General features: G+C 38.1%; 1 protein-coding gene across 5 annotated transcripts; it reads right to left on the bottom strand.

Moving 5' to 3' along the window:
* Positions 1–11738: 11738 nt before the first annotated feature.
* TAC1 (tachykinin precursor 1) lies at positions 11739–20871 on the bottom strand. Of its 5 annotated transcripts, none has more exons than XM_047752607.1 (7): positions 20590–20868; positions 20060–20191; positions 18980–19076; positions 18489–18533; positions 17966–17989; positions 16353–16406; positions 11739–12342 (listed from the first exon to the last, which is right to left on the bottom strand). In XM_047752607.1, exons 2-7 carry the CDS (start codon positions 20180–20182, stop codon positions 12293–12295), a joined length of 393 nt encoding a protein of 130 aa, XP_047608563.1. In that variant the 5' UTR covers positions 20183–20191; positions 20590–20868; the 3' UTR covers positions 11739–12292. The 5 variants fall into 5 exon arrangements, with proteins under 5 accessions (XP_047608563.1, XP_047608564.1, XP_047608566.1 ...); XM_047752608.1 differs by lacking the exon at positions 20590–20868 and adding an exon at positions 20422–20565; XM_047752610.1 differs by lacking the exon at positions 16353–16406 and having other exon boundaries at positions 20590–20871.
* Positions 20872–26585: the final 5714 nt, after the last annotated feature.

Genomic DNA, 26585 nt, shown 5'->3' with positions numbered 1-26585 from the left:
ATTCAGCAGTAGGCAGATTTCTAAGATGGTCTCATGCCCTTGGGGGTGGGAGGGACCTGTAATGGTGGGCTGTTAATCTCACGACTGGGTTATGTCCATGACAGAGTTGGATTTTTAAGAGGGAGATTATTCTGGGACGTGACCCAATCAGATGAGCCCTTAGAAGGAATGGAGCTCCTTCTGGGGAGAGGGATCCAAAGTCTGGGAGATTTAAAGCATGGTGAGGGATTGAATGGAAGAAAGATGCTCCACTGTTGGCTTTGAGCATTAGGGGACCATGTGGTAAGGAGTAGGAGCAGCCTCCAGTTACTGAGAACATCCCTCAGCTGCCAGTCAGTAAGGAAACAGAGACTTCAGTGCTATAGCCTCAGGAAATTGAATTCTGCCACAATCACATGAGCTTGAAAAAACCCCTGAGATTCCAATGACATACAGCTGGCCAAGACCTTGATTTCAGCCTTGTGAGAACCTGAGCTGACCTGGACTTCTGACTTTCAAAGTTGTGGGCTAATAAATGGGAGTTGTTTAAGCCACAAAATTCATGGTTGTTTGTTCTATGGCAGTAGAAACTAAAGCAGATACTCAACTTGAAATTACCCTGGGGAGTTCCCATCGTGGTGCAGTGGAAATGAATCCGACTAGGAGCCATGGGGCTGCAGGTTCGATCCCTAGCCTCGCTCAGTGGGTTAGGGGTCTGGTGTTGCTGTGAGCTGTGGTGTAGGTCACAGACACAGCTCGGATCTGGCATTGCTGTGGCTCTGGCGTAGGCCCATGACTGTGGCTCCAATTGGAGCCCTGGGCCTGGGAACCTCCATATGCCATGGGTATAGTCCTAAAAAGACAAAAAGACACACAAAAAATATTGCCCTGGGTTTAAGAAAAGCCAATAGGAGTCCCGCCGTGGCTCAGTGGAAATAAATCTGACTAGTATCCATGAGGACGCAGGCTCAATCCCTGCCCTTGCTCAGTGGGTTAAGGATCCAGCATTGCCATGAGATTATGGTGTAGGCTGCAGACGTCTCAGATCTGGTGCTGCTGTGGCTGTGGTATAGGTCAGAGGCTACAGCTCAGATTCGACCCCCTAGCCTGGAAACCTCCATATGCCGTGGGTGTGGCCCGAAAAAGACAAAAATAAAAGAAAATCCAATAAATCCTGTCCTCAAAACTACAACCAAATAATTATCTCAGAAAATAATAAGAAGAAAGCCCTTTCCCCACTGCCTTGCTGTCACTGAGGGGCGATGTGATTTCTCTGGATGAGCTTCCTGGGCCATAAAAGAAGCATTAGATCCTATCTGGTTTTTCTAATTCAAACATAATTTTCTTCTTCTTCTATAACTAACAAAAGCAAGTTATTGTTAGAAGGGTAATTTAACTTTCTGCTTGTGGTATTGGGGAAGGAGGAAGTGCGATGGCTGGAAATAATGCTATGTTTCTTGAGGAAGATAGGGTTTCTTTCTTTTTTTTTTCTTTTGGCCACATCCATGGCATTTGGAATTTTCTGGGCCAGAGATCAAGCCCCTGCCTCAGCAGTGTCTCCAGCTGCTGCAAAGATAACACCAGATACTTAACCTGCTGCACCACAACAGGAACTCCTGGTTTTATTTTTCTATCTCTACTTTGGGGCCTGATCTCACCTGTGTTGTGCTCCTGAGGCAGATATGCAAACTTAGAGGTTCAGATTCTGAACAAACATTAAAACCCTTACACAAGGCTTAGCCCTCATTAAGGGATTTATTAATACAAGTCTTTCAAAAGTTAAATGTGTCATGTTTTAGTTCTGTCATCTTAAGCAGAATCATCCTTACATTACTTTATTTAAAACAAAACAGTCAAAGCCAAGTTGCCTTAAACAAGAAAATGAAAACAGATCAGTTTTGATTCATTCAGGATATACTGTCTCTGCTTCACAGAAGACCAAATAAACAATATATTTTCACTGCAAGGAAGACTCTTTTGCCACTGCACTGGGCATAAAGCCATGTGAGGAGTTTCTTACACCAACTCCAGGCCAAGAAAGAATAAAGATGCTGTGATTCTTGTATTGATTTTAAAACCAGGTTTCCTGACTTCCAACCAACTAGTTTTGTGCCTCAACTTAATGGAAATAATGACTTATTGTACATAGTGATTCCAGTTTTCCCATAAATGAATAAAATTTCCTGAATGAAATTCTAAATTGTAATATCTATATACCCACCTCACTGTGATTTGGGGCTCCTATTAACACAACAATCTTAAGAAGAGTCTTAGTATTTGTTCGATTTATTCCTTTTCTTATTTTTGAAATAAGATGAAGAGATTTTTCTTTTTAAAATTATAGTATTAATTCAGGTTCACTTCGGTCATTAATAGAGTCATTAACAACACAGACAAGCAAATACATATATATATTACGTAGTTCTCATCACACACTCATTGAAGTGTACCTGCACGACCTTGAGACTGAGTGCCTCCTCAAATTTTGCACCCTGGGTACCTCACTCATCTCACCCAGTCCTGACCCTACTGCAATGTGTGTATATTATGTCATAAATAAAATTCCTGTGGGTCAAAAATTTGTAAGACATTATTGTAGAACAGCATATCCTGAACTTCAATGTGTGAGTCGTATGGGTATCTTGTTGAACTGCAGATTCTGATTCAGTGGGTCTGTGGCGGCGCCTGAGCTTCTGCATTTCTGACAGTGCTGTTGATTTCCAGACTACACACTGAGGAAGTTAACCAGCCCTTCATAGGATTCTGATATTTGCTATAATTTCAGTCAGTACTGTTCTGTTAAAACACTGATTGCTAGGTGCAACTCTTAGAATTACTGATTTAGTGGGTTTAGAGAGGGTTTAGGAATTTGCATTTCTAACGTTTTTCTACATGATGGTGGTGCTATGGTCCAGGGACCACACTCTGAGAATGACTATAGTGCTCCAGGCCATTAATCTCGCAGCTTATATCCCAGGCTGGAGTTCCCACTTTGCTACCAGCTTTGCATGATTTGTCCTATTTTTTTCAACATCTTTCATTAATTTCAAAGTATATTTAAAATATTTTCCCTTTAAAAGTATTTTAAGATGGTTAAGGCTAGATGAGCTTTCTGATATTCTAGATTTCTAGAAATTGAACAAAGCTCTTATAGCTTTTACTTGACAGCTCCATATTTGTCTTCCTTCATTTTATTGAGGAGCTGCAGGTTTCCCTTTTTATTTTTCTTGGTTATGAAACTAAGGGGGAATATTTTAGTTGTACATAAAATACTCTCTCTTCTCTTGATTTCAGTAGGTTTCAGGGAGGGGAGGCACATACCAAACATGCAAACTGCCATCTTTACCAGAAGCATATGTCTCAACTTCTGATTGACCATTATAGTTGATTTACAGTGTTCTGTCAATTTCTATTGTACGCAAAGTGAACCAGCCATATATATACATATATATATATATATATATATATATATATATATATATATATACTTTTTCTCACTACCCTCCATCATGTTCCATCACAAATGACTAGATATCATTCCCTGTGCTATGCAGCAGGATCTCATTGCTTATCCACTCCAAATGCAATAGTTTGCATCTACTAACCCCAACTTCCCAGTCCATCCCATTCCCTCCCCCTTCTCCTTGGAAATCACAAATCTGTTCTCCATGTCCATGAGTTTCTTTTTGTGGAAATATTCATTTGTGGCATATATTAGATTCCAAATATAAGTGATAGCGTATGGTATTTGTTTTTCTCTTTCTGACTTACTTCAATTAGTATGAGAATCTTTAGTTCCATCCAGATTGCTGCATATGGCATTACCTTATTCTTTTTTATGGCTGAGTAGTGTTCCATTGTGTCTATATATATATATATATATATATATATATATATATATACCACATCTTCTTAATCCATTCATTTGTTGATGGACATTGAGGTTGTTTCCATGTCTTGGCTATTGTGAATAGTGCTGCAGTGAACGTACGGTGCATGTATATTTTTCAAGGAAAGTTTTGTCTGGATATATGCCCTAGAGTGGGATTGCCGGGTCATATGATAGTTCTATATTTAGTTTTCTGAGGTACCTCCATACTATTTTTCATAGTGGTTGTACCAGTTTACATTCCCACCAACAGTGCTTTAAGTGTCTAAAGTAGTCAAATTGATAGAAGCAAAGAGTGGGATAGTGGTTGCTGGGGGCTGGAGGGAGGGAGAAATGGTACTACTAATTAGTGGCCAGAAAGTTTCAATTAAGCAAGATGCTTAAGCTCTGGAGATCTGCTGTACAACATCATACCTATAATGAAAAATAATGTACTATGCACTTAAAATTTTGATAACAGGGTAGATCTCATGTAGTGATCTTATGTTAATAAAATAAAATTTTAAAAAATCAAATCATTAAAGTAAAAATTAATGTTCTGGTGATAATCTGTTTTTTTCTTTTTTTTGGGGGTCCACACCCACAGCATATGGAGGTTCCCATATTCGACTAGGGGTCAGATAAGACCTGTAGCTGCTGGCTTACACAATAGCCACATCAACGTCAGATCCATGCCGTGTCTGTGACCTGCACCACAACTCAAGGCAACGCCGGATCCTTAACCCACCAAGGATCGAACCTGCATCTTCATAGTTGTTAGGCAGATTCTTTTCCGCTGAGCCGTGACTCCAGCTCTGACCTTGGTTCTTGAAACCTGCTTTCTTTATCTTCTAATAAGTAGATCCTTATTAAAGGATCATTAAAACCTAGATTAAATATCATCTCCTCTTTTACTCATTCATTTCTTTTTTCTTCCCAATCAGCAAGTATGAGCACCTGCTATGAGCCAGCACTAGTCCAGGTACAAGGGTTTACCAGAAAGCCAGAAGGAAATGGCCTCTGCCTTCATATGGCTAATCATACTTTATCTGTTTTTCTTTTATGGCAATCACTACAGTTTAGTTATTTGGGCATATCTCATCCTCCCAGAAGATAGTGAGTGCTTTGATGTCAGTATCACTGTCCAATATACTTATCCCAGTGTTTTACAACTAAAAGACAATTGATGTGTGATGAATGAATGAATGGGACAGTGAATGAATAAGTAGCTGAGAGAATGAACCAAACTATTATGGCTGAGTGATGCAACATGACTTAATTTTCTGAATTGGTGCAGAAGAAAACTAGTCTCCATTATTATGGGTGGGAGTCACACAAAATGTACATCAAGGAAGCCTTAATATTTGAATTTAAAAAAAATCTGAATATATTTCTGTGGATTTATAGAATACATTTTCATAGCCTAACATAATTAAATTAGGATTTTTAAAAAGGCTACAAATGTAGAATGGTATATTTACCTAATAGACTTGCTACCTATTTAGAAGAGGTCATTAATGCATATTAGGAAAGAATATCATCATATGTATTAGTAGTGGAGGAAGTTTTAACTTCCCTAGATAGTTCTTTATGCCAAATAATGACTCATTGAAGTAAAGGTTAGAAATTATCTCTATACTTTGGTTTATTTTAGAAAATAGTTTTCTGGAGTTCCCTTGTGGGTCAGAGGGTTGAGGACCTTATGTTGTCACTGAAGAGGGTCAGGTCACTACTGTGGAGTGGATGGGATTTCTGGCCCAAGAACTTCCACACATCATGGACATGGAAAAAAAAAAAAAGAAAGTAGTCTTCTTACCTATACGTAAACTAGATTTGAGGAAGTAAATTATACCAGTAAATATTTTACAGACTGAAATAAATACACACAAAGCTTAGGGAACTGAAGAAAGATAATATCTGCTAGAAATGTACTCTGTTGAGGTACACCTTCTCCTATTTGAGGGGCTGTCAATTTAGGATTTATTTCTCTCTATCTTTAATTTCTTCCCATACTTTTTGTGCCAACAACTAACTGTCTTCTTCTCTTTTTTTCCCTTACAAACCTGAATGATGTTGATATAAATTATTTTGGTTCAAGAGCAGATTCACTTTTCTGCTATAAAGTATTTTATTTAACTTTTCACTTTGCAAACTGTTTTTCAGTTCCCAGGACATGAAGAAAAGGCAGGAGATTTTATTTCAGTTTTTCTGAGTGTGCCCAGAAATTTGGCTCAGAGTGAGCCAATAAAAATAAAATGGACCTACATCTCCTCACATACTCACAGGGGCTACTTGCTCCACTCTTCTTTCCAGAGACAGATTGTTTGTTGTACCAAGAGAGCAAATATTTATCTGTATCATGCTGCTGTTAGTTTGCAAGACTGGTGTCTGCAGGAAAATCTCTGATAATGATCTATGAGAGGTCTTTGTCTTGAATCCAGCAACTTAAAAAATTATGCGTATGTGTGTGTGTGTATGTGTGTGTGTGTATATGAAATGATCAAATGGAACATGCATACGGAAGAGTATAAAACACACAGTACACATATGTATATATATATATATGGTTTGAAGAATGATTCTAAAACAGAAACAAATGCACCACCAACCCATGATAAGAAAAGAATATATCCAATACTTTAGCAATGCTCTGTGCCCTTATATACCCTCCTCCAACAGAGGAAATCACTATCCTTTTATGTGTTAATCATTTCCTTGTTTTTCATTATGGTTTGCCACTTATTTATGCACCCCTATATAATGTGTTGCTTGGGGTTAGTTTGGTTTAGTCTAGTTTTGTTTTACCTCAGTAGCAAGTCCAAACCTAACTACCTAAGGAAGGGACGTTAACACCACTATTAGAGGAAAGCTCCAAGAGAGGGTAAGCCAAACAATTTCTGGGCCATGAGCTGGCCTCAGCTTCCTTTGGTGTTTACAAGTGCTATTTCTAGGAAACCAGTGGAGAAAGCTGTGAATTAGTTCTGGAAACAATGTAATATGGCAGCAAGCTGGGATAAACCTGGTGTCACATACTAAGAAGAGATATGGTTAGAGGGAGTGGGCTGATCTCTGTTTTCTGCTTTACCATTCACTGAGTTCTAACTCCAGGTCTCAGGAGTCTGTGGAAACAGAACCTTGTCCTCAGCTAATCTAAGCCTCGTGACTTGGGAGGGAAAGCAGGAACCTCATCAGCACATGGGGCAGTTCTCCTGAATGTTCTGTCCTTGGGTTTAAAAGATGGTACAGTGTAGCCCTGTCTTAGTTGTAACAACTCGCATTATATTCTACATGTTGACTAACACTTCTCTACCTTAGACAAGAAGCTCTTTTTCTAGTGTGTAGCCATCACTCTGAGATCTACCTTCACACTCCTCTGGGGATTTCCTTCCACTTCTTTCCCGTGTCCTAACTTGTTTCCTATATATCTTACTGTTTCTTCTGGTGTCATGTCCAAAATGTTATTGCCAATATCAAGGAGATTTTCTTCCTATCTTTTCTTCTAGGAGTTTTACAGTTTTAGGTCTTGCATTTAAGTCTTTAATCCATTAAAAAGCTAGTTTTGTGTGTGTGAGAGGTGTAAGACTGGTTTTGATTTATTCTCACTATAGTTTTTCTCTGTTTTCAAATTTTATTTATTTGTTTGTTTACATTATATTTATGTATGTATGTATTTATGTTTTGTTTTTGCCAAAAATTTTTAAGGCTTTATTGCCTTCTGTTGGTTAGATTATGTTTTGCAACATTTCTCCCCTTCTGCTTTGATAGTTGTTTATTCATCTGTTCTTTTCATGTCCAACTTGTGTACATTTTAAGCTCACATATAGAAACTTACATTTTCTTTATAGAAATTCAAGTAAAATATGTCTATGTTCTACCCTTTCTCTTAAAAAGATAAGTTGTTTAGCACATATTTACTCCCTTTTATACCATCCTTCCTTCTCCCCCAACTAACTCCAGTTGATATTTTATGGAATTTATTTAACATACACTCAAAGTGCGCGCGCATGCGCGCGTGCGCGCGCGCGCGCACACACACACCCCTTTAATTTAGCAATTTTTTTAAATGATTACTTTATTCATTACATTTCTTGCTCATTACTTCCTTCCTGATTTATTTTTCTTCTTACTGAAAATACATTCTCTCATAATTCTTTGGAAGTAAATGGACAGTGAACTTTCTGAGGTCTTATATGTTTGAAAATGCCTTTAATTTATGAAAGATGAATGGCTGAATTTGTACCACTGACCCAGGCAAGATGAGGGCCCCACCTCTCCCTTTTCATCACTTCTGCAAAATCTAAATTGACTAACAATTTACGCTAAAAACTTTGCTCAAGTTTTGCAGTTCCTGAAACCTATTCCATGACTAATGCAGCCTAATTCCCTTCCAAGAATCAGAAGAGTGAACATTTTTTTAAGAATTGTTCTGACAATAGTTCTGCAAATTGTGGAAATTTGACTGACCTTCATCAATCAAATATGTACATTTTTTAGGCTATCTGATCTCCTGTAAAGCAGCCATCTTGAGCTGCTCTCCTATTGTGGCGGTTTTGATAAATGCTTAAGCTAACAGCTTTCAGTTGGTTTTTCTTCTTTCACAAATTAATAGTGTGGCTAAGCATAATTTTCCTTAAGAATTTTTAGATTGTGTCCCCTGACCTCATAGCACACAGTGTTGCTGATGAGAGGTCTATTCTGGGGTGTTCAATCCCCTGTTCTGGGGTTGGTACCTTCCTCTATCGCCTCCACATTTTCCTGCCAGAGCCATGGCTTACAGCTATGGCTTTCCCTGTGCTTTCTTTTTTAGTAATCTGCCTAATTTCTGGTCCAACAAAAGTCCTTACTATATTTTTAACAAATCCCAACCTACTTATTAATTTCTTGGTAAATATATGTACCATTAAAAAGTGCTTGTAATGATCTGGTGTTAAAAGGGGGGATTTCAGCCTATGTTCAAGTTGAAATAAGATTAACTTTGTTTATTCGTTTGTATGGATCCATATGAAACTATATCCCTGAGCAGTTGAATTGATGTTCAAATGAGGACATATATTTCATTCTCTGCATTTCTCCAATTGAGTTTCTACTATGAGTTTCCCATATAATCACAATAATGGAATACTTGGTGTCTTTCTTGGACATCTTCCTTTTCCACCTCCCAGTGTGTTCACCAGATTTCTCCACTTGCTCTGGGGCCCTTTCTGTGCAGCTTACCAGTGTGGACAGCATGGAGGGCTCTAGGCCCTCTGCTTTCCACGTGGGCTTGCCCAATGGGAGGCACCAAGAGCAGGTCAGATGGGAGAGGAGAGTGAGGTTGTCGTATTTATTCAGTGGTGTCCTCGCTCCCCCACACACACCACCCCCATACCTGATTAGCCCCATACTTGATTACAGTGTGTTGGTTCATCCTATGAAGATAACAGTTGCGGGGTAGTCCTTGGCACATAAAAACTCTCACCTTCATCCCTCAGGCCTTGGGGTCACAGTGGCTCCAAGGATGTGAGCCTGGAGAATCACATTAGATCACTGGCTTCTCTATATCCTGCCCACACATTTGTGATAAGTCCCTTTATTAAATTCTCCTCAAATGACTCAGCTTCAGTGTGGCTTTTTGTTGTTATTTGTTTTTTTTTTTTTTTTTTTGCCTTGGACCCTGACCATAACAAAACTAAAACCAAAAAACAAACTCAAAACCAAAGCTATAAATTATTCAGGTAATTTTATATAGATTGGCCTTTTTGCCCTTTTGTAACAGAATAAAAATATGTAAGAGTATAGGTGAAGAAAGCTCATTTTAATTAAAGAAAGAATGCTGCAGAAGGGAAGTCGTAGTAAATATTTCATGAGTACAGACTTCCGGCTGAAGTCTCGCTCCCCTTCCTGTTGCTAGGTTTCTGGGCCTGGAGGGAACGAAGGCAGGAGTGAGGTCTGGCTGGCTCAGGTCTTCAGGCACTGCTGCAGTATCTTGCTGCGAAGATTTATAGACTCTCAGAGAGGGAAGAGGCCCTGGGGATTGTTGAGTGCAGTAATGAACAGCACAAAGCACCGCTCGATGCGCGAGAAGGCCCTGGGTTTAATGTGTGTGGTAGCTATTTAGAAACCACGTCCAGGCTGCTGCTTCTTCAGTGTGCCTATAAAACTATTTTATTGTATGTAATATAGTGCTGATTTCTCACTGGGGATTGCAGAGAGTAGCTAACAAAGGTAACAGGTAACATTCACAGCTTACTCTCCCTGGGTACCAGAAGTCGTGCTCAAAGCTTTGCCTTCATCAGTCCCACAACTAAGCTCCATGTGGCTACTGTCCACTATGTGTAGTGTTTATATAGTATATATATATGCATATAGGAGTGGATATCACAATTTGTCCAGTTTTATTGATGAGGAAAATCAGGCAGAAAGAAATTAAGAGACTTGTCCATCATCACACAGCCATTAAGAAATGGAATAGTCTTAGTCGGACTCTGAGCCCCACACTCTTACCTATTACATGGTTCCTACATTATAACATCTACGCAAATATATATGTATATATATGTTTGTATAATGCATAAATACTACTTTTTGTCTAACATAACTTATACATTCCATGTCACTAAATACCCCATAATGCCATTGTAAGTGATGTCATAATATTCAGTTTTATCAATATACCAGTTTGTTTAATCAATCTCATGGTTAGATATTAATTTGTGCTGCTGTTTCTGCCTAATAATTCCTCTGTAATCCTGACTCCTCTCATATTATAATCTCTAAGTCCAACATTTCTTTGAGCTTCATGTCATCATTAGTAAAATGATGATAGTAATAATAATAATAATATTGCTTCCTTCATTGGGTGATTAAATATATATTATGTTAGCTATTATGATTATCATATATTACAAATATTATTATTATTAAATAGAACATTAAACATTAGTGTTGCGGAGTGGAGTTCTAAATGACTCTGATTTCCTCATTTTTCTTATGATAATGTAATTTTTAGCGTTTAAATGTATTGTGTAATAAGGAAAATGAGTTCATTGGAGTTTTTTTTTTTAAACAAAGTATTCAAAGATAAAATTTAAAAAATAAAAGAAAAAATTTTCTTTAGCTCTCCTGTCCCACCAATGGTTTTAATTGATCAACAACAGTCACCAGTCCAGAATAAACTCATGGAGTTTTATTTCACTGAGCAATGCTTGTCCTGAGTTGTTTCACCACTTGTCAATGTTTCACACACTATGCAATCAGAAAATAATTCCAAGGACAACTATCAATTCTTCTCTTTAAATACACAAGAGCTCCTCTGATGCACTGCTTCTGCTGGAGTGTTATGAGCACTAGCTATTCATAGGCAGTCCTTAGAAATGCAGGAAAGGGGCTCTTATCTTCCTTATGGTGGTGGTGCCATATTATCAGCTCCCCATCTTTCTGCATCATCTGCCAATGACTTTGGTCAGAGTTTAGTTTGGTGCCTAAATTCCAGTGAGACTCACACAATGATGCATTTATTTATTCCTGGGCTCTAAGCAGGGCTGAAATGGCAGTGTGCTGATGTTTTACCCAGCAAGGAAATAATCAGTAAAATTCTTTTTAAAAATTGATAATAATCATATTTGTAAAAGGGAATCATGTAAAAAGAACTGAGCCTTTACAGTTTGGGTACCAGAATATAAATGTTTTTGCCATGAATGATCTTGTGCCAAATAACTTAGCACCCCTCCCCCAAAAAAAGGTGTGTTTGAGAGAAACAGATTCCATTTTAGTCATTTTCCTTAAGAAAGGGAAGTTTAGTAGCTCTATGGTTCATGATTTAGCAACCAAAACAACTTTGAACATATTTTATCTGGTAAAAGAAAGGTTGCTGATTTGACATAAATGTTAATGACAGGATAAGAACCAATTCTCAAGATATTTTTTCTTTTATTTAAAATGTTAACTATCACAACACATTGTACAATAAAATTAAGACCTTAGAATCACATTAAAAGTTTTAAAACATCTCTATATAGTCATAAACCATGAAACATGCTTCAGGGATACACCACAGTTTGCTACCAAATCTCAGTACATTTTCACCATGAAAACAAATGGAGAAGCACAGCATATCTGTGAGTTTCCTTTCTTCACACGTCGCTGATGTGACTGCTTTTGAGAAACAGAAATTATTTCTTTCTTTGGAGACTGTATCATTGATAGGTTCCTACCACTTCATTGAACACTGTGCTTTGTTGAGAAATTACCACTGATTTCTATTTCTGAGGGAGTTGCCATGTTAGAATTATAACACACTTTTACAACACATCTTGGCACAATATGAAAAATAAATACTTTTTGAGTTTTCAACTCAAAACAACAATTATTATTAAATAAATAATTATTCTTCATAGCATCTGTCTCATTTTACCTTTCATCAGCCATTGACACAAATGAAGCTGGATAAATAATACGTTAGGTAGTTTATTTACGTCTTCTTTCATAATTCTGCATTGCACTCCTTTCATAAGCCACTGAGAACAAAAAGATGGTAAAAGGTTTGTTAGGAGGCTTTACTGACACAGCTGAACAGATAAAGTTCAAGGCATAGAGTAATTTCTTTTAAACTGATAATTACTTTTTTGCTTCCACTTAAGTATTTCTAAGAGTCTTATTTACACATCTTCTAATTGGGCCTCAATAAGTCTCTATCCTGATTGGAAGTGATCTAACCACAAAATTCTTGGTTATTTGGTTATCCTTATATACTTGGTGCCCTAAAGTGCATTTCCACAATATACTGCAATGTTGATTCTCAACACCTTTCTCAAGCAGTGGCAGACACCCATGATGATTCATAGAAAGGACAATGCCTAAAGTAATCAGGAATAGTAGTAGGAAGAAAGTACAATGTGTGACTTTTATTATAGAACACAGTTAACCAATCACAGGCCATGAGCCAAATCCAGCCCACCATCTTTTCCTGTAAATAATGTTTTATTGGAACAGGGATAAAGTCTATGCCTACTTTAACATTAAAATGGCAAATCTGAGTAATTGCTACAGAGGCTGCCTGGCTCACATAGTCTAAAATATTTACTATCTGGGAGCTCCCATTGAGGCTTAGCGTTAGCGGAAACAAATCTGACTATCATCCATGAAGATGCAGGTTTGATCCCTGGCCTCGTTCAGTGGCATTACCGTGAGCTGTAGTGTAGGTCACAGATGTGGCTTGGATCCTGCGTTGCTGTGGCTGTGGCGTAGGCCAGAAGCTGCAGCTCTGATTTGACCCCTAGCCTGGGAACCACCATATGCCATGGGTGCAGCACTAGAAATATAAAATAATAATATTTACTATCTGGCTCTTTATAGAAAAAGTTTGCTGACTTCTTGTATAGGGGTACCTAATGGTATAACGGTCTCTTCCTGTCTTGTGGATTCCTCTCAGGGACAGATTGTCCTTGAGACTAAAAACAATCTCATTGTCTTAGGTAGGACAATTGTGCCATCTAAATACAACATCGTTTACCTTACCTCCTAGCACCCTAATGACCTATGAAAGGTTAATCACTGCTTCCAAAGGTATTTAACACATAGCTAACAAGTAATTTATGTATTTTGATTATCTGGACAGAAAAAAAAAGCGCTGAAATTATATCATTATATTACATTATTAAATGTAATTCCAAAGGGGTCTGTAACTACAAAAGGGTAAGGATTAGATTGTTGTGATCAAATACTTAAGTATATTGTTCACCATTTTAGCTAATACTTTACATACTTAGATTTTCATCACAGTAAAACTACTGTGCCTTTAAAAATTCAATATGCATGTATAAAATAATGAATTTAAATAGAAATAGGGAGTTCCCATGGTGGCTCTGCAGAAACAAACCTGATTAATATCCATGAGGATGAGGGTTCAATCCCTGGCCTCACTCAGTGGGTTAACAATCTGATGTTGCTGTGAGCTGTGGTGTAGGTCAGCAGATACAGCTCTGATTTGACCCCTAGCCTGGGAACTTCCATATGCCACAGGCACGGCCCTAAAAAGACAAAAAAGAAAACAAAAAAGAAAAAGAAAAAGAAAAGTAGAAAGAACGTGAAAGACATGTAGGAATCGTAGGTCCCAGTCCAAAGAATTTTCTCAGTGAGAAGGATTTGTTGAAAGACAAAGTGGGTTTATCACTTTGTCAGTGTTATCTTTTCCTTTTCACCACTAAGCAGATGGTCTGTAGCATCCAGCATTCCCTTAAGTGAGGCTATCAATACACTGGATGTTTTATGTCGATCACATACACACTTCTGGGGGAAATAGTCTGAGCCCCAATCTGGGCAGTTCTGAAGGGAAGAAACAGTCTGTTTCTCACCCTTGTTTGTTTCTATCTGGAGGAGGATGACTAGCACAAGTTCATTCCTGAGGTGCTTTCAGTAACATAATGTTGTTCCTCAGAGAAGGGAGATAAACGCTAATGTCAACTAACCAAAGATAGATCAGTGATTGACCTGGAACATAATGTCCTCTTGACTGGAAGCATCGTTTCTTACCTGGTCCTTGAACTCTCTAAAACCACATGTAAATGTTTGTATGTGTGAGCTGATGTGTGTATGAGCTGCATGCATATGAGTTTCTAGATTTCAAAGGGGCATGTGGCCACAAAAGGGTAAAGATCAGATGGGTATAGAAGACACCTCAACTTATCAAATGAAAGGGCATCTGATTGAGTATAGATTACATGTTTGCCCATTTTTTCCTTTTATATTTTCTTAACTAAAGTGGAGGAGCAAAGATTTAGTCATAAATTGGTTCAGATTCATGTAGTTACCATTAGATATGATTATATTATTTTAAGCATATTTAATAGCATCTAATCTGTTCTAAACTGCATACTATCTGTATTTTTTTTCTTTTTTGTTTGTTTGCTTTTTTGTCTTTTTGTCTTTTTAGGGCCACACCCCTGGCATATGGTGGTTCCCAGGCTAGGGGTCTAATTAGAGCTGTTGCTGCCAGCCTATGCCAGAGCCACAGCATCACCAGATCCGAGCCGCATCTGCGACCACATCTCATGGCAACACCGGATCCTTAACCCGCTGAGTGAGGCGAGGGATCAAACCTGCAACCTCATAGTTCCTAGTCAGATTCGTTCCTGCTGGGTCAAGACGGGAACTCCATAGTATCTGTATTATTTGTAAAATTAGCATGTTCTGCAACTTGTATCAATTCTGAAACTGGAAAGTTGATGACTTGTATGATTATCAAGACAACCACAGGTATATAAGGGCTAGTGTACATTTTTAAAACCAGTGGGGTTTAAGCTTATATTCCATTTCTAAAATTAGTAAAACAATTTTAGATTTTCATTAGGTACACTGGTAACTTCTTTATAATTTAAACTTGAGAATCCTCCAAATTACTGAAGAAATATAAATGTAGTATCTAAGTTTAGATGGGAGAGAGCCAATATAAATAACAGGATTCAGGATATATCATTTTTACATGGACTTTTTCAGAGTAATTAAGCCAGCACATCTGAAGTTATAGATTTTCAGGAAACTAGAAATACTCTAAATAGGTAAGATCAGTGACGGTTACTTTCTAATTAATTACACAATTAGTATTTTGATTCTAATTTTGCTGAAGGTAAAATAAAAAGAATCTGAATAGCTTTTCCAAAAAAACTAAACTAAGGACTCTAAGGTCTGAATGAGTTTAACAAAATATCAGTCTCTATGAAAAAGATATAGGGTTTATCTAACCTTGAAAATACTGTGATGAAAGAGTTGAGAAACAAGAGTTTTCAGATATATGCATGTGGTATTTACATAGAAGATAGAAATTACAGAAAATAAATATGTAATCTTAATATCAAGTGAAGGAATTGTTCAGAATTAAACTGGATTATTGAAGAGAACTGTGGTACTCCTCTCTAAGAATTTTATACCCAGAACTGATTATAACCCCCTAGGATAATTTGATTGTGTTCCTTTCTGAAAGCAATGGAACACACTATGCTACTCTCATAGTTGTAAACATTCATCAGGATGGTTACAGTTTGAGCTCCTACAATTTGATAAAGAGCCAGTGATTGGTATAAATGGGTTTGTTTTTGTTTACTTATCTATTTATTTTTGTGAGGGAAGACTGTCAGATTTAACCTTTTGTAAGACTTTCCAAATACCTTGGTAACAAGTGAAAATCAGTTTTACTCCCTGCTCTCCACCCCCTACCCCTTTAGTTCAGTAAGGTTAGATATGGCTCATTGAACAAGATATGAGGGAAAGGATGTTAGACTAGCCCAAAGATTCAGGTTAAGTAATGACTAAAGGGGACAGACACTGGGAGTTTGAGAAAGATAGATTGATATTGTGTGATAGCAGCTCAATCAGCTATAAATCCACTCTTGGATTTATTTACTACATAGATTTTTCCACCATAAATGCCCATTTTAATTATTATTCCTGTTTAATACTTTAAAGAATGCCTTAGAGAAAACAGAAGTAGATTTAAGATACTGTTTATTTTTAGTCATGGTTTTATACATACCAGAATTTAAAGCTCTTTTGCCCATTAGTCCAACAAAGGAATCTGTTTTATGCCCTGGAAAAATACATTTAGGGGTATTTTAATATGTATATCTTTGAGGAAATAAACTATTATAACTAGTACCAAAAAAGCAAATTTCCAAAGGTATGCCTATATAATAAATATATAACTATTTCAAGTTTTGGTGAACCTGAAAAAAATAAAGATTCCTAATAAGTCTTATAAATGACACTAAATCAAATAATACAATGAAAGCACCTTTCTCAATTCTATACCTAAATATTAGCAAGGACACTTTATTCATATTATAATCTGTTTATATATAATGTTTTAAATATTGTTGCTGCTAGCTTTGGTTTTTAAGGGGTCAATTTCACATTTGTGTGACAGAAATGTCAAAGCTTGTTTCCTCACATTATGGAATATATTGTATTTCTCAGGAAGCTGAAGCTTAGTTAAATCAGATCCTTATACTTGATGATTATAAACTTCTAAAGGTGACTACTTCTATTTTATTGGATTTTTTAAAATACTTCTTTTGGAAAAGGTATATCAGTTTTTACATTAAGAGAGTACATTTATTTCTTTACATAGAATTTTGCTGTGTATAATTCCTTGGAAAGTCAAGTCCTTAGAAATTCAATCTGAATAAGATATATTTACTTTCAAAGATGAAGCCCTTGGAAAGGATTATCATTTTAACTCTGGTGGGAGGACGTCTGCTGGTTTATACTATATTAGTTGAGAACACTGCTGTTTTAGTGTGGCCTATTCTGCCCCCAGTGAACCAAAATCCAAGCTGGGGTAAGTGAACAAGATTGAGATGGGCCCCTGGGACTTCCTGTCAACTCTGGTTCCTATAACTGGGAAACGGATCAAATGACTGTCTAGCCACGATTCTGCCATCTTTGTTGCTCTAAGAAATGTTTCACTGTGCTTTGAAAGACTGAGGTTTCCCATTCAATTATGGGATCAAAAAGCTACATTTCTATCTTTACGTTTAGTATGGATTCTCTATGCACATATTCATCCCATTACCTTAATTGGCTGCTGGATTACTCTAATAATTGATGTCATAATATCCAGCATACTAAAGTGAACTAGGAGATGCCTATAAATGCTTGGATTTTTGTTTCTGCAGTGGAAGTAGTGGGTGGGGATGAGGGAAGAGGCATCTGTGGTGAATTTTTACCCCTAGGGTTGAAATTCTTACCTAAAACTAACAAATTATAGGAGTTTAAGGATTCCTTTTTTCTTTCCTTCCTTCCTTTCTTCCTCCCTTCCTTCCTCCCTCCTTCTTCCCTCCCTCTTTTTTCTTTAGCAGATTAAAAGAAAAAAATATTTTTTTCGGTTTCTGTGGGTCAGGAATTTAGCAAAAGTTTGGTTAAGAATTAAGGATTTTTAATATAACACATCATTTTGGTAAATATGACATGTTTAAGCAACAGAGCTTTAAACAATCATGTTCTGGATGTAATTTGAGTCTTCTCCATTCTTATACTGTCTTAATTGAAAATATTAAGTCTTAGGTTACAACAGAAAATATTACATAAAGTAGAATTGAATCTAATTACATTTGCATTTGATAAATGACAAAATGATATGTAACTTACTTTTATGAGAGATCTGGCCATGTCCTATTGAAAAAAAGATAAAATTAGCAAACAATAGATTCGTTTTAGAGGTGCTACATTATTTCTTTTAAAGAGAATTATAAAAGGAATTGATTTTTTAAATAACATGACATTTCCCATTCAAGGACTATGCTGAGGAATATAGGAGAACCGTAAATACTAGTCAAATTATTAATAATAAAAACAAAATATCTTAACAAACGAAAGTAATATTTTGAAGTCACTTATATGGGCCATGGATTCAAACCCAGGACTGAGAGACTCCTGAGGCCGGTTAATAACTGCCTGGCCGAAACACCTCTCTGTCTTCTTATAAGAGACATATCTTCAAGGCTGGCCACAGTTTGATGCTCAGGAGAGAGAGATGGAAATCCATCTCTTTAATCAAGAGGCATTGTCAAGAATCTGTATTTCAGCCCAAAGAAGACTTCATTTTCATACACGTGCATTTTCATAAATGTGCATTCATAATAGTAAAATAAAGATTTATAGAAATGTTTACCATAAAGAGCCTTTAACAGGGCCACTTGTTTTTCAATTGAGGAATCTGACAAGAGACAATTGACATTAACTATTTACCCGTTCCATTGATGGTGTGATGAATTCAAGGAATTAAATATTTCTATCATGAGGCACCGGGCAGCTAACTGTAATCTAACCTCAGTGGTCTCAAATCAGTTTCCACATGCACTGAGAACATTCCGAGTACTACCCCTCGGAGGCCCCTAGCCTTTCTCTTTGACAGTTTGGATCCTTAGTTAAGAGGGTACTTCGCTAAAATTAGTTCTTGTTCTTGGTGGTTCTAAGGATCTCTCCCTCCCCCGCGGGCACGCATGAGTTAGCGAGGTGAGGGTCAGAATCGTGCCTTGAGAGATATACCCTCTTTAGGGTGGAAATCTTTACCCAAAGAGCAAAGTAGGCTGGGTGCGAGTGCGAGCTAGCGGAGAAGGGCGAGTTGCCCAGGAAGAGAGAGAGGATGGTTGCCTATCTCACCAGCATCCCGTTTGCCCATTAATCCGAAGAACTGTTGAGGCTTGGGTCTCCGCGCGATTCTCTGCAGAAGATGCTCAAAGGGCTCCGGCAGCTCCTCCTGGAGGACAGATGTACGGACAAACGGCCATGTAGGCAACCAATGAGAGGCCCGGGAAACCGAGTCCTCCTTGCGGTGCGCTCCAGCCTTGGGCAAATCTCGCCGGTGGGGTTCAGCAGGTCTGGGCTGGGGAACTAGCATCCAGGCGAGAGGAGGCCGGGCTTCCTCACGCCTGGACGCTCCCTCTCTCGACCCCACCCCTAGGAATCCAAGTCCAGCGCCGCCCCCTCCCCCAGGCCCTGCCCTTGCGAGTTAGCTGGAGCAGCACCTTCTGCTCTTTCCGCCCAGCCCGAGGAGCCTCACTCATCTACCTCTCAGCCACCAGACTTTGTCTTTTCTCTGTCGCCAGCTTTGAGACCTCTCACGGTCTAAATGCACAGTAGTGGGGTGGTGGTGGCGGGATGGGAGGTTAGGGATGGTGACAGCGCTTTAAAGGGATTTGCACTGCGCGATTTGCCCTGTCCCCGAGGGGCACGCTCCCTTGCGCGAACAGCCTGTTTGCCTTCTAAAGGAAAACTTGCAGCTATGTCCTCAGGGCGATAAAATAAAAGTCAAGGCAGGAAGTTAGCTTCCCATTCACGGCGCCCCTCCAATCCTCCAGCAGCTCGCCACTTGCCCAGCGTTCCCTAACGCCCTGTCCCGGCAGCTGGACCCAAGTGCCGGAAATCTGCGTTATTACGGGATGAAATCCCGTGTTTTCACTCTTGTGAGGATCCCAGAATCATCAGGGAGGGAATTATTTCTCTGGAGAGTTCCTGAGACCCAATGATGCAGCCCTCCGTAGGAAATCGGCTTCGTGGGTGCAAAATCTCATTTAGGACCCAGAGGATGGGGTTCCTTTGCCTCCCTCCTCCTGCGCCTCCACTGCCTCTGGTTGTAGTCCCGGTGCCCACTGCAATAACTGGGGTGCTATCTCGAGGGGTAAGTGACAGCTCCTGAGCCTAGGAAGAACGGTGCGGACCATCTCAAAGACTGGGTCTCACCTTTATCTGGTCGCTGTCTGACCAGTCGGACCAATAATTCAGATCATCGTTGGCTCCGATTTCTTCTGCAAACAGTTGAGTAGAGACGAGAAAAAAGACTGCCAAGGCCACGAGGATTTTCATGTTCGATTTCTGGAAAGAGTGAGGAGAAGGGAAAGGGGAGAATATCTATATGGGGTGGCTATCCTAGAGTTGAAGCAACAGAAATTTCAGCCCCACAGCCGAGCTCAGAGCCGATTGAAACAAGATATACCGCCTAAGGGCTAAAGTCCTGACTGTACCATTTAGGAAAGAGACTCAAGCCCGCAACCTTCTCAAATCCCCTTCTTCCTGGATCCCAATTCCTCCAGCCCCTAACTCACCAATCCACACCTTCAAGCCTGTAGGTGGAAGACAAGGATACACGCCTTTCCCTAGTCTCTCTGCTGTTTCCCACGGTTCCCCGATCCAGCGGGTCCACCAGCCCTGCTAGACGCGGTCTCCGAGCAGTGCGCGTGGCAGAAAGCGCTCCCGGTAGCGCAGGCACCTACCACAGCTGAACCGCCCGCGGGGTTCCTCCGGCTGGTCTGAGCGCTCGCCCGGCGCTCTGCAATCCGTCTCCGCAATTGCGGAGAAGGAGGTCAGCAGCGCGCTTTTTTGCCTGCTGGCTGCCGGCGCGCTATTTATTCCAGTCTCCTTGAGGCTCGAGACCCACGTGACACGCTCCCCACGCGACTTTCTCTCAATATTTAATTAGCCGCCTCCTCTCCTTTCGCTTGCGTCTGATTGAGAGTTTCCGAGACGGTAATCCGTCCGTGCGCATAACATCTGGACCCAATTGGGTTCGAAGTGACGCAACTTTAGGAAAATCGAGATCTTGCCATGCAATCCCCAGCGTTCCGTCTTCTTCCGCCTGCAGATCTGACGCCCCCTCCCCTATCTTTCTTCCGAACGGGGTTCCATGACACCTGAGATTACTCATCAGAATTGAGCAAAGTGACTCATTCCTCGGACTTTGGCAACTTTTACGTACCTTGAGACGTCAGGATAAGTTGCACTTTAAAGAATGCCCAAAAAACTTTAGATATTAAGATACTGTCGTCGGAAATCAGGCTAAGAAAGAACTTCAGACTGGGGTGGGGAAGGCATTCTCCCCGCCCCACCCCCATTTCCATCTGCAGAGTGTCTTAAGATTTTCTGAGATATAGCATCTTTCCCTGAGCAGAACACCCTTTCCCCAAATCAGCTGGAATAGTGGCATTTCTTCAGCAGTACTAAAGGACTTCTCAGTCACAGTATTTCAGAGGATGGAAACAAATCTATTTTACGTTTTGGAGACAGGAGAATTTAAACGTGGCATTACATAGTAGAACTTTAATAGCAGTGGCCTTGTGGAATACCTCCCCCCCCCCATCGCCCCCCAGCAACCTGGCAGGAGCAAGGGTTGGAAAAGAACGTTTTCGCTTCTCTGCTACACTTACTCTCAGAAGGCTGAGAAATCCTCAAGAGATGTACCGGATCCTTCAGGGTTATCACTAAAGACTCTTCAGCTCCTTCCTAAGTTTCTCCTTTATAGGAAAATCAGTGTAGGGAAGATGCTAATTGCTAAGAGCCCATGATTTGCCTCCAAGACATGTTTATTTCTTCTCTCACTGAATTAAATGACTATTCTATCTGGGGTGGAGTTGTTTTCTCCTCTTTCCTTAGTAAGTATTCTGTTTTCCAATTAATTCTGATGTTCTAGTATAGTGGATAAAAAAATTATTGCAGTTTATTTAAACAAATATTTTTTCCTCTAATATTTGTTGTTTTTGCTTAAATAAACCTGACTTTTCAAGTTCACATTTACATATCTCATTTCTTTAGGCCTGGCCTTGCAACATGAGGCATTCTATTCTTTGTTTTTATAACTTTTTAAATGGAGAATTATAAACATTTAGGAAAGTAGAGAGGCTCATCCACTTAAAAAATTTGCAGGTTTCACTTACAAACTCTTTCTATTTCCCCACCATGATTATTTCAAAGCAAAGCTCAGACATAATTTCAACTCTAAATATTTCAGAATGTCTATAGAAAGTGTAAGAATCTTTAAAATTAAAAATATAACCATGCCACTTTTCTACCTAAAAACAACATAAAATAATTCGTTACATATGGTCAAGTCAGTGTTCAAATACTCCCCATTTTTTCATAAGCCCCTCCTCAATACAGTTTACTAGATGAAATCAGAATTATAATGAAGTCCATACTTTCATGGTTCATATATATATATATATGTATATATATATACACACTCACTCATTTTGGTTCATACACACACACACACACACACACATATATACATTTTTTTGGTTATCTTTTTGTCTTTTCTAGGGCCCCACCCAAGGCATATGGAGGTTCCCAGGCTAGGGGTCTAATTAGAGTTGTAGCTGCCCGCCTATGGCCTAGGCTAGAGCTATAGCAATGTGGGATCCGAGCTGTGCCTGCAACCTACACCACAGCTCATCGCAATGCCAGATCCTTACAGAGTAAGGCCATGGATCACACCCGAAACCTCATGGTTCCTAGTTGGGTTTGTTAACCACTGAGCCACAATAGGAACTCCTGGTTCAAATATCTCTTAAGTCTTCCCTAATCTATAGTTCATGCCCACCTCACCCTCACTCCGCTTCACACACTCTCTCCTTCTGTCTCTCTTTGTCCTTAGGGATAAAACTGCTCTGGAATTTTGATTGCCCCCTACAAGTTTCTTTTAACTTGTTCCTCTCTTCTATTTCCTGTTAATTGGTAATTATATCTAAAAGTTTGATGCCATGGTGGTTCAGTTTTTTTGACAAAGCTACTTTACGTGTGTTTTTAGGAAGCACACGATACCTTTTTTTTTTTTTCCTTTTGAGACATTAGCAGCTTTTGCTGATCAAAATATCTGATTACCTTATTAGTACTTTTGAAATAGTGTTATTCTGATTTTATCATTCTTTTTTTTTCTTTACTTATTAGCTGGCTTATTTCTTCCATACAAAGAGAATTTTTTTCTCAATAACTATGTAGTTACTCTAAGACATGACTAATATAGGAAAGATGAGGTAAGAGCTTGATTACTTCCCTTTACCAGTTTGAAAAATAATGAGTTGGTAAATTAACACATTCAAATATGGCCCTCTCCCCCAAATTTAAGATTATTATGATCACATGGATTTAAACATAATTGAAGTATTTTAATTCTTCAAGAAAAAGATAGAAGTAGACCTCCTTGTAATCAATGTTCAAATTATCCCATTTCTTGGCCAGCAGGTGATTTTTCAAATTGGCTCCCGAGACATTAGATATACCTTAAATTGGCTTTAATGGCTTTCTTGTTTTTGGTGAGACAAGCTGTTCCAGGTTTAAACTGTGTATTTCCTTGCAGACTTGCAATTTGCATTTGAGGAGCTCTTGTTTCTTTTGAATTAGAAATGATAATTAGAAACCATAATCTGGGTATTATGGGTGCATGTTGCTACCGAGTTTTTCTTGGTTTCAAGACTTTTTCAATGAATAGAGCTGAAAATGTGTGTGTGTAAAATCATGAACATATTCTGACATTTTCTTTTCAAATCAGGGTACTAGTCTTTTCTTAACCTCTTCTATTTTGCATCTTCTCTTCCAGGCCAAAAAAAACACAAAAAAAACAAAAAACAAAAAAACCCAGTTCACAGTGACATCAACATTAATACTCATTTGCTTTATCCCAATACACAATTCCAACATTGTCAGCAATATGATTATTAGAAACAGCCTAAGAGTTTTTAATTGCAATTTTTTGGTCTTAAAAACATATTATACAATGTATCTTCAGTCAACTTAACTGCTTTAAAGTCATTTTAAAAGTTCCTCTCTGCATGATTATGCTATTAACTCTTATACACATAGAATAATTTGCTCACTTTGCTCTTGAGTTTTAGGGATTGTTTTTAAATTTAACTTTAGAATTATGTAAAATGCAAAGTTCCAAACTCAAATATTTGAAACCTAATGTAGTCTAAGAAGTATAGCTTCAATTCCTGTTCCTCTACCCTCTTCTTTCTAAGTAACTCTTTCTTTTAGGTTTTTAGTTTACCTTTTTATTATTATTGTTATTATATTATAAGTGAAAAGCTATTCATATCATTTTCCACCTTGTAAAATTTCATACCTAAAGAGGGGCATGTTAGATTAATTTTTTCTTAGTTGCTGATATGACTTACAAAGTAAAAATAAAGACGCCAGTTTCACAATTACTTCCCTGTTAGCTCAATGTAACCAAATATATAACTATTCAGATGCCACATACTCACCATGGCACATAAAATAATGCAGAAAAGTACAATAATGTATTTTTGAAATTACCCAAAACTCAGAAATTTCCACCTGTAACATTATTTTGAATATATTTCTATTAATATATGTAGAAGAATAAAAAAATAGTCACAAATAAATAAAAGTTATGAAAGTAGTATGAGATCATAAGAAGTTGTGGGGTTTTTTTTCTTTTTCGTTTTTTTTTTTTTTTTTGCTTTTTTAGGACCGCACCCTCAGATATGGAAGTTCCCAGGCTAGGGGTCACAGCCACAGCAATGCAGGATCCCCAAACCACTGAGTGAGGCCAGGGATTGAACCCACATCCTTATGGATACTAGTCAGATTCGTTTTCACTGAGCCATAAGTCCCCATAGGAAGTTTTTGTTTTTTTGTTTTTTTTGTCTTTTTGCCATTTCTTGAGCCGCTCCCGTGGCATATGGAGGTTCCCAGGCTAGGGGTCTAATCAGAGCTGTAGCTGCCAGCCTATACCAGATCCACAGCAACATGGGATCCGGGCCGCCTCTGCGACCTGCACCACAGCTCACAGCAATGCCGGATCGTTAACCCACTGACCAAGGGCAGGGATCGAACCCGCAACTTCATGGTTCCTAGTCGGATTCGTTAACCACTGCACCACGACGGGAACTCCTAGGAAGTATTTTTAATGAAAGATGGTTGTTTATATTTTATTTGACTTTAGAGTAGAAAAACAAAATGAAAGCAAACAATATTTCTTCACCACAATAATTTTTTCCATAAAAGTATCCATTAATGTTAAAAAATAATATTTAGAAATAAACATTAAGATGTAACATTTTAAAAAGTAGATATTTGACAATATTTATTCCCTGTTTTGAAAAAAGAAAACATTTTCACTCAAACTTCTTCCCATTTCCCTTACCCCTTACTTCCCAATTTTCGTAGTTGTATTATTACTTTAACATTTTTCAGGTTTATAACATTCATATTTATTTTTGCTACTGTATTTTCAATCCTTAGCTGTCTATTATTCATTCTATATTTAAACAGATTGATTTTCACCCCAGTTCTTTTAATCTAGCTTTGCTCTTCTCCAGTTTATTTTCAGTCCTTTTTTATTTGGCTAGATGTTACTGTCAAGCAAATTTTCCTTCCTCAAGAAGAAACTGCACAGTTGTATTCCTTGAGTTCTTTCACGCTGGTGTATGTTTCTCAGGGGCTCCTATGCTTGAATGACATTTTGAATTGTTATAATATTTAAAAAATAAATTTCATTTTTCTTAGAAATTTATGAGCTTTGCTTCATTGTCTTGTAGAATTCAGTTGTTGTGGAGAATTCTCAGGTGGGATAATTTTTCCTCCTGCTTGGATGTGATTTACTGTTTTGATTTAGTATCTGAGCTCTTTTGCTTCAATATCTGAGGAGTTTTTTCCTTATCCTTGACATTCAGTAGCTCAATTGGGATATGTCTTGCATCTAATATTAGATGCATCCTACATCTAATATTATTGGAGTATCATAAACTATTTTTGTTTTGCAGATATATTCTCTCTTCATTTTGGGGAATTCTATTGTATTATGTTTTTTTGAATATATCTTTGAAATGGAAATTCCACTTCAAGAATATTATGATATTTTTCTTTAGATCATAATGTATTTAATTATATATATCTATAATATTGTAATATGTATATCTCATGTCTATAATGCTCTTACAAGTTGTTTTAATTCTTTACTCTTTTTCATCCACATTCACTTTAGTTAACTTTTCCTCTTTGTGTCGGTAATTGACTTTGGTGTCAGTAATTCACTTCACTGTATCTAAATTACTTACTAGTGGGAGTTCCTGTGGTGGCACAGCAGAAACGAATCTGACTAGGAACTGTGAGGTTGTGGGTTCAATCCCTGACCTCGGTCAGTGGGTTAAGGATCCAGCATGGCTGTGAGCTGTGGCGTAAGTCAGCAGCTGTAGCTCTGATTCGATCCCTAGACTGGGAACCTCCATATGCCATGGGTATGGCCCTAAAAAGCAAAAAAAAAAAAAAATTAAAATTAAAATTATAAAATGAACAATTAATACTTAAATGTAAAAAAAAAAAAAATTACTTACTATTTCCATAATCATGCTACATAGTCCCCAATTTGTTCTCATAGACTGGTAATTTTCTTCTTCATCGCATTTAATTTCTTTATTATTTTTATTGATATGCTTTTATTTTATGGATTATGTATTTATTAAGATGTTCT

The sequence above is a fragment of the Phacochoerus africanus genome, chromosome 11, assembly GCF_016906955.1.
Source record: "Phacochoerus africanus isolate WHEZ1 chromosome 11, ROS_Pafr_v1, whole genome shotgun sequence".
Lineage (NCBI taxonomy): Eukaryota > Metazoa > Chordata > Mammalia > Artiodactyla > Suidae > Phacochoerus > Phacochoerus africanus.
The sequence above is the reverse complement of the archived record's forward strand: the minus strand, read 5'-3'. Positions and strand labels throughout refer to the sequence as shown.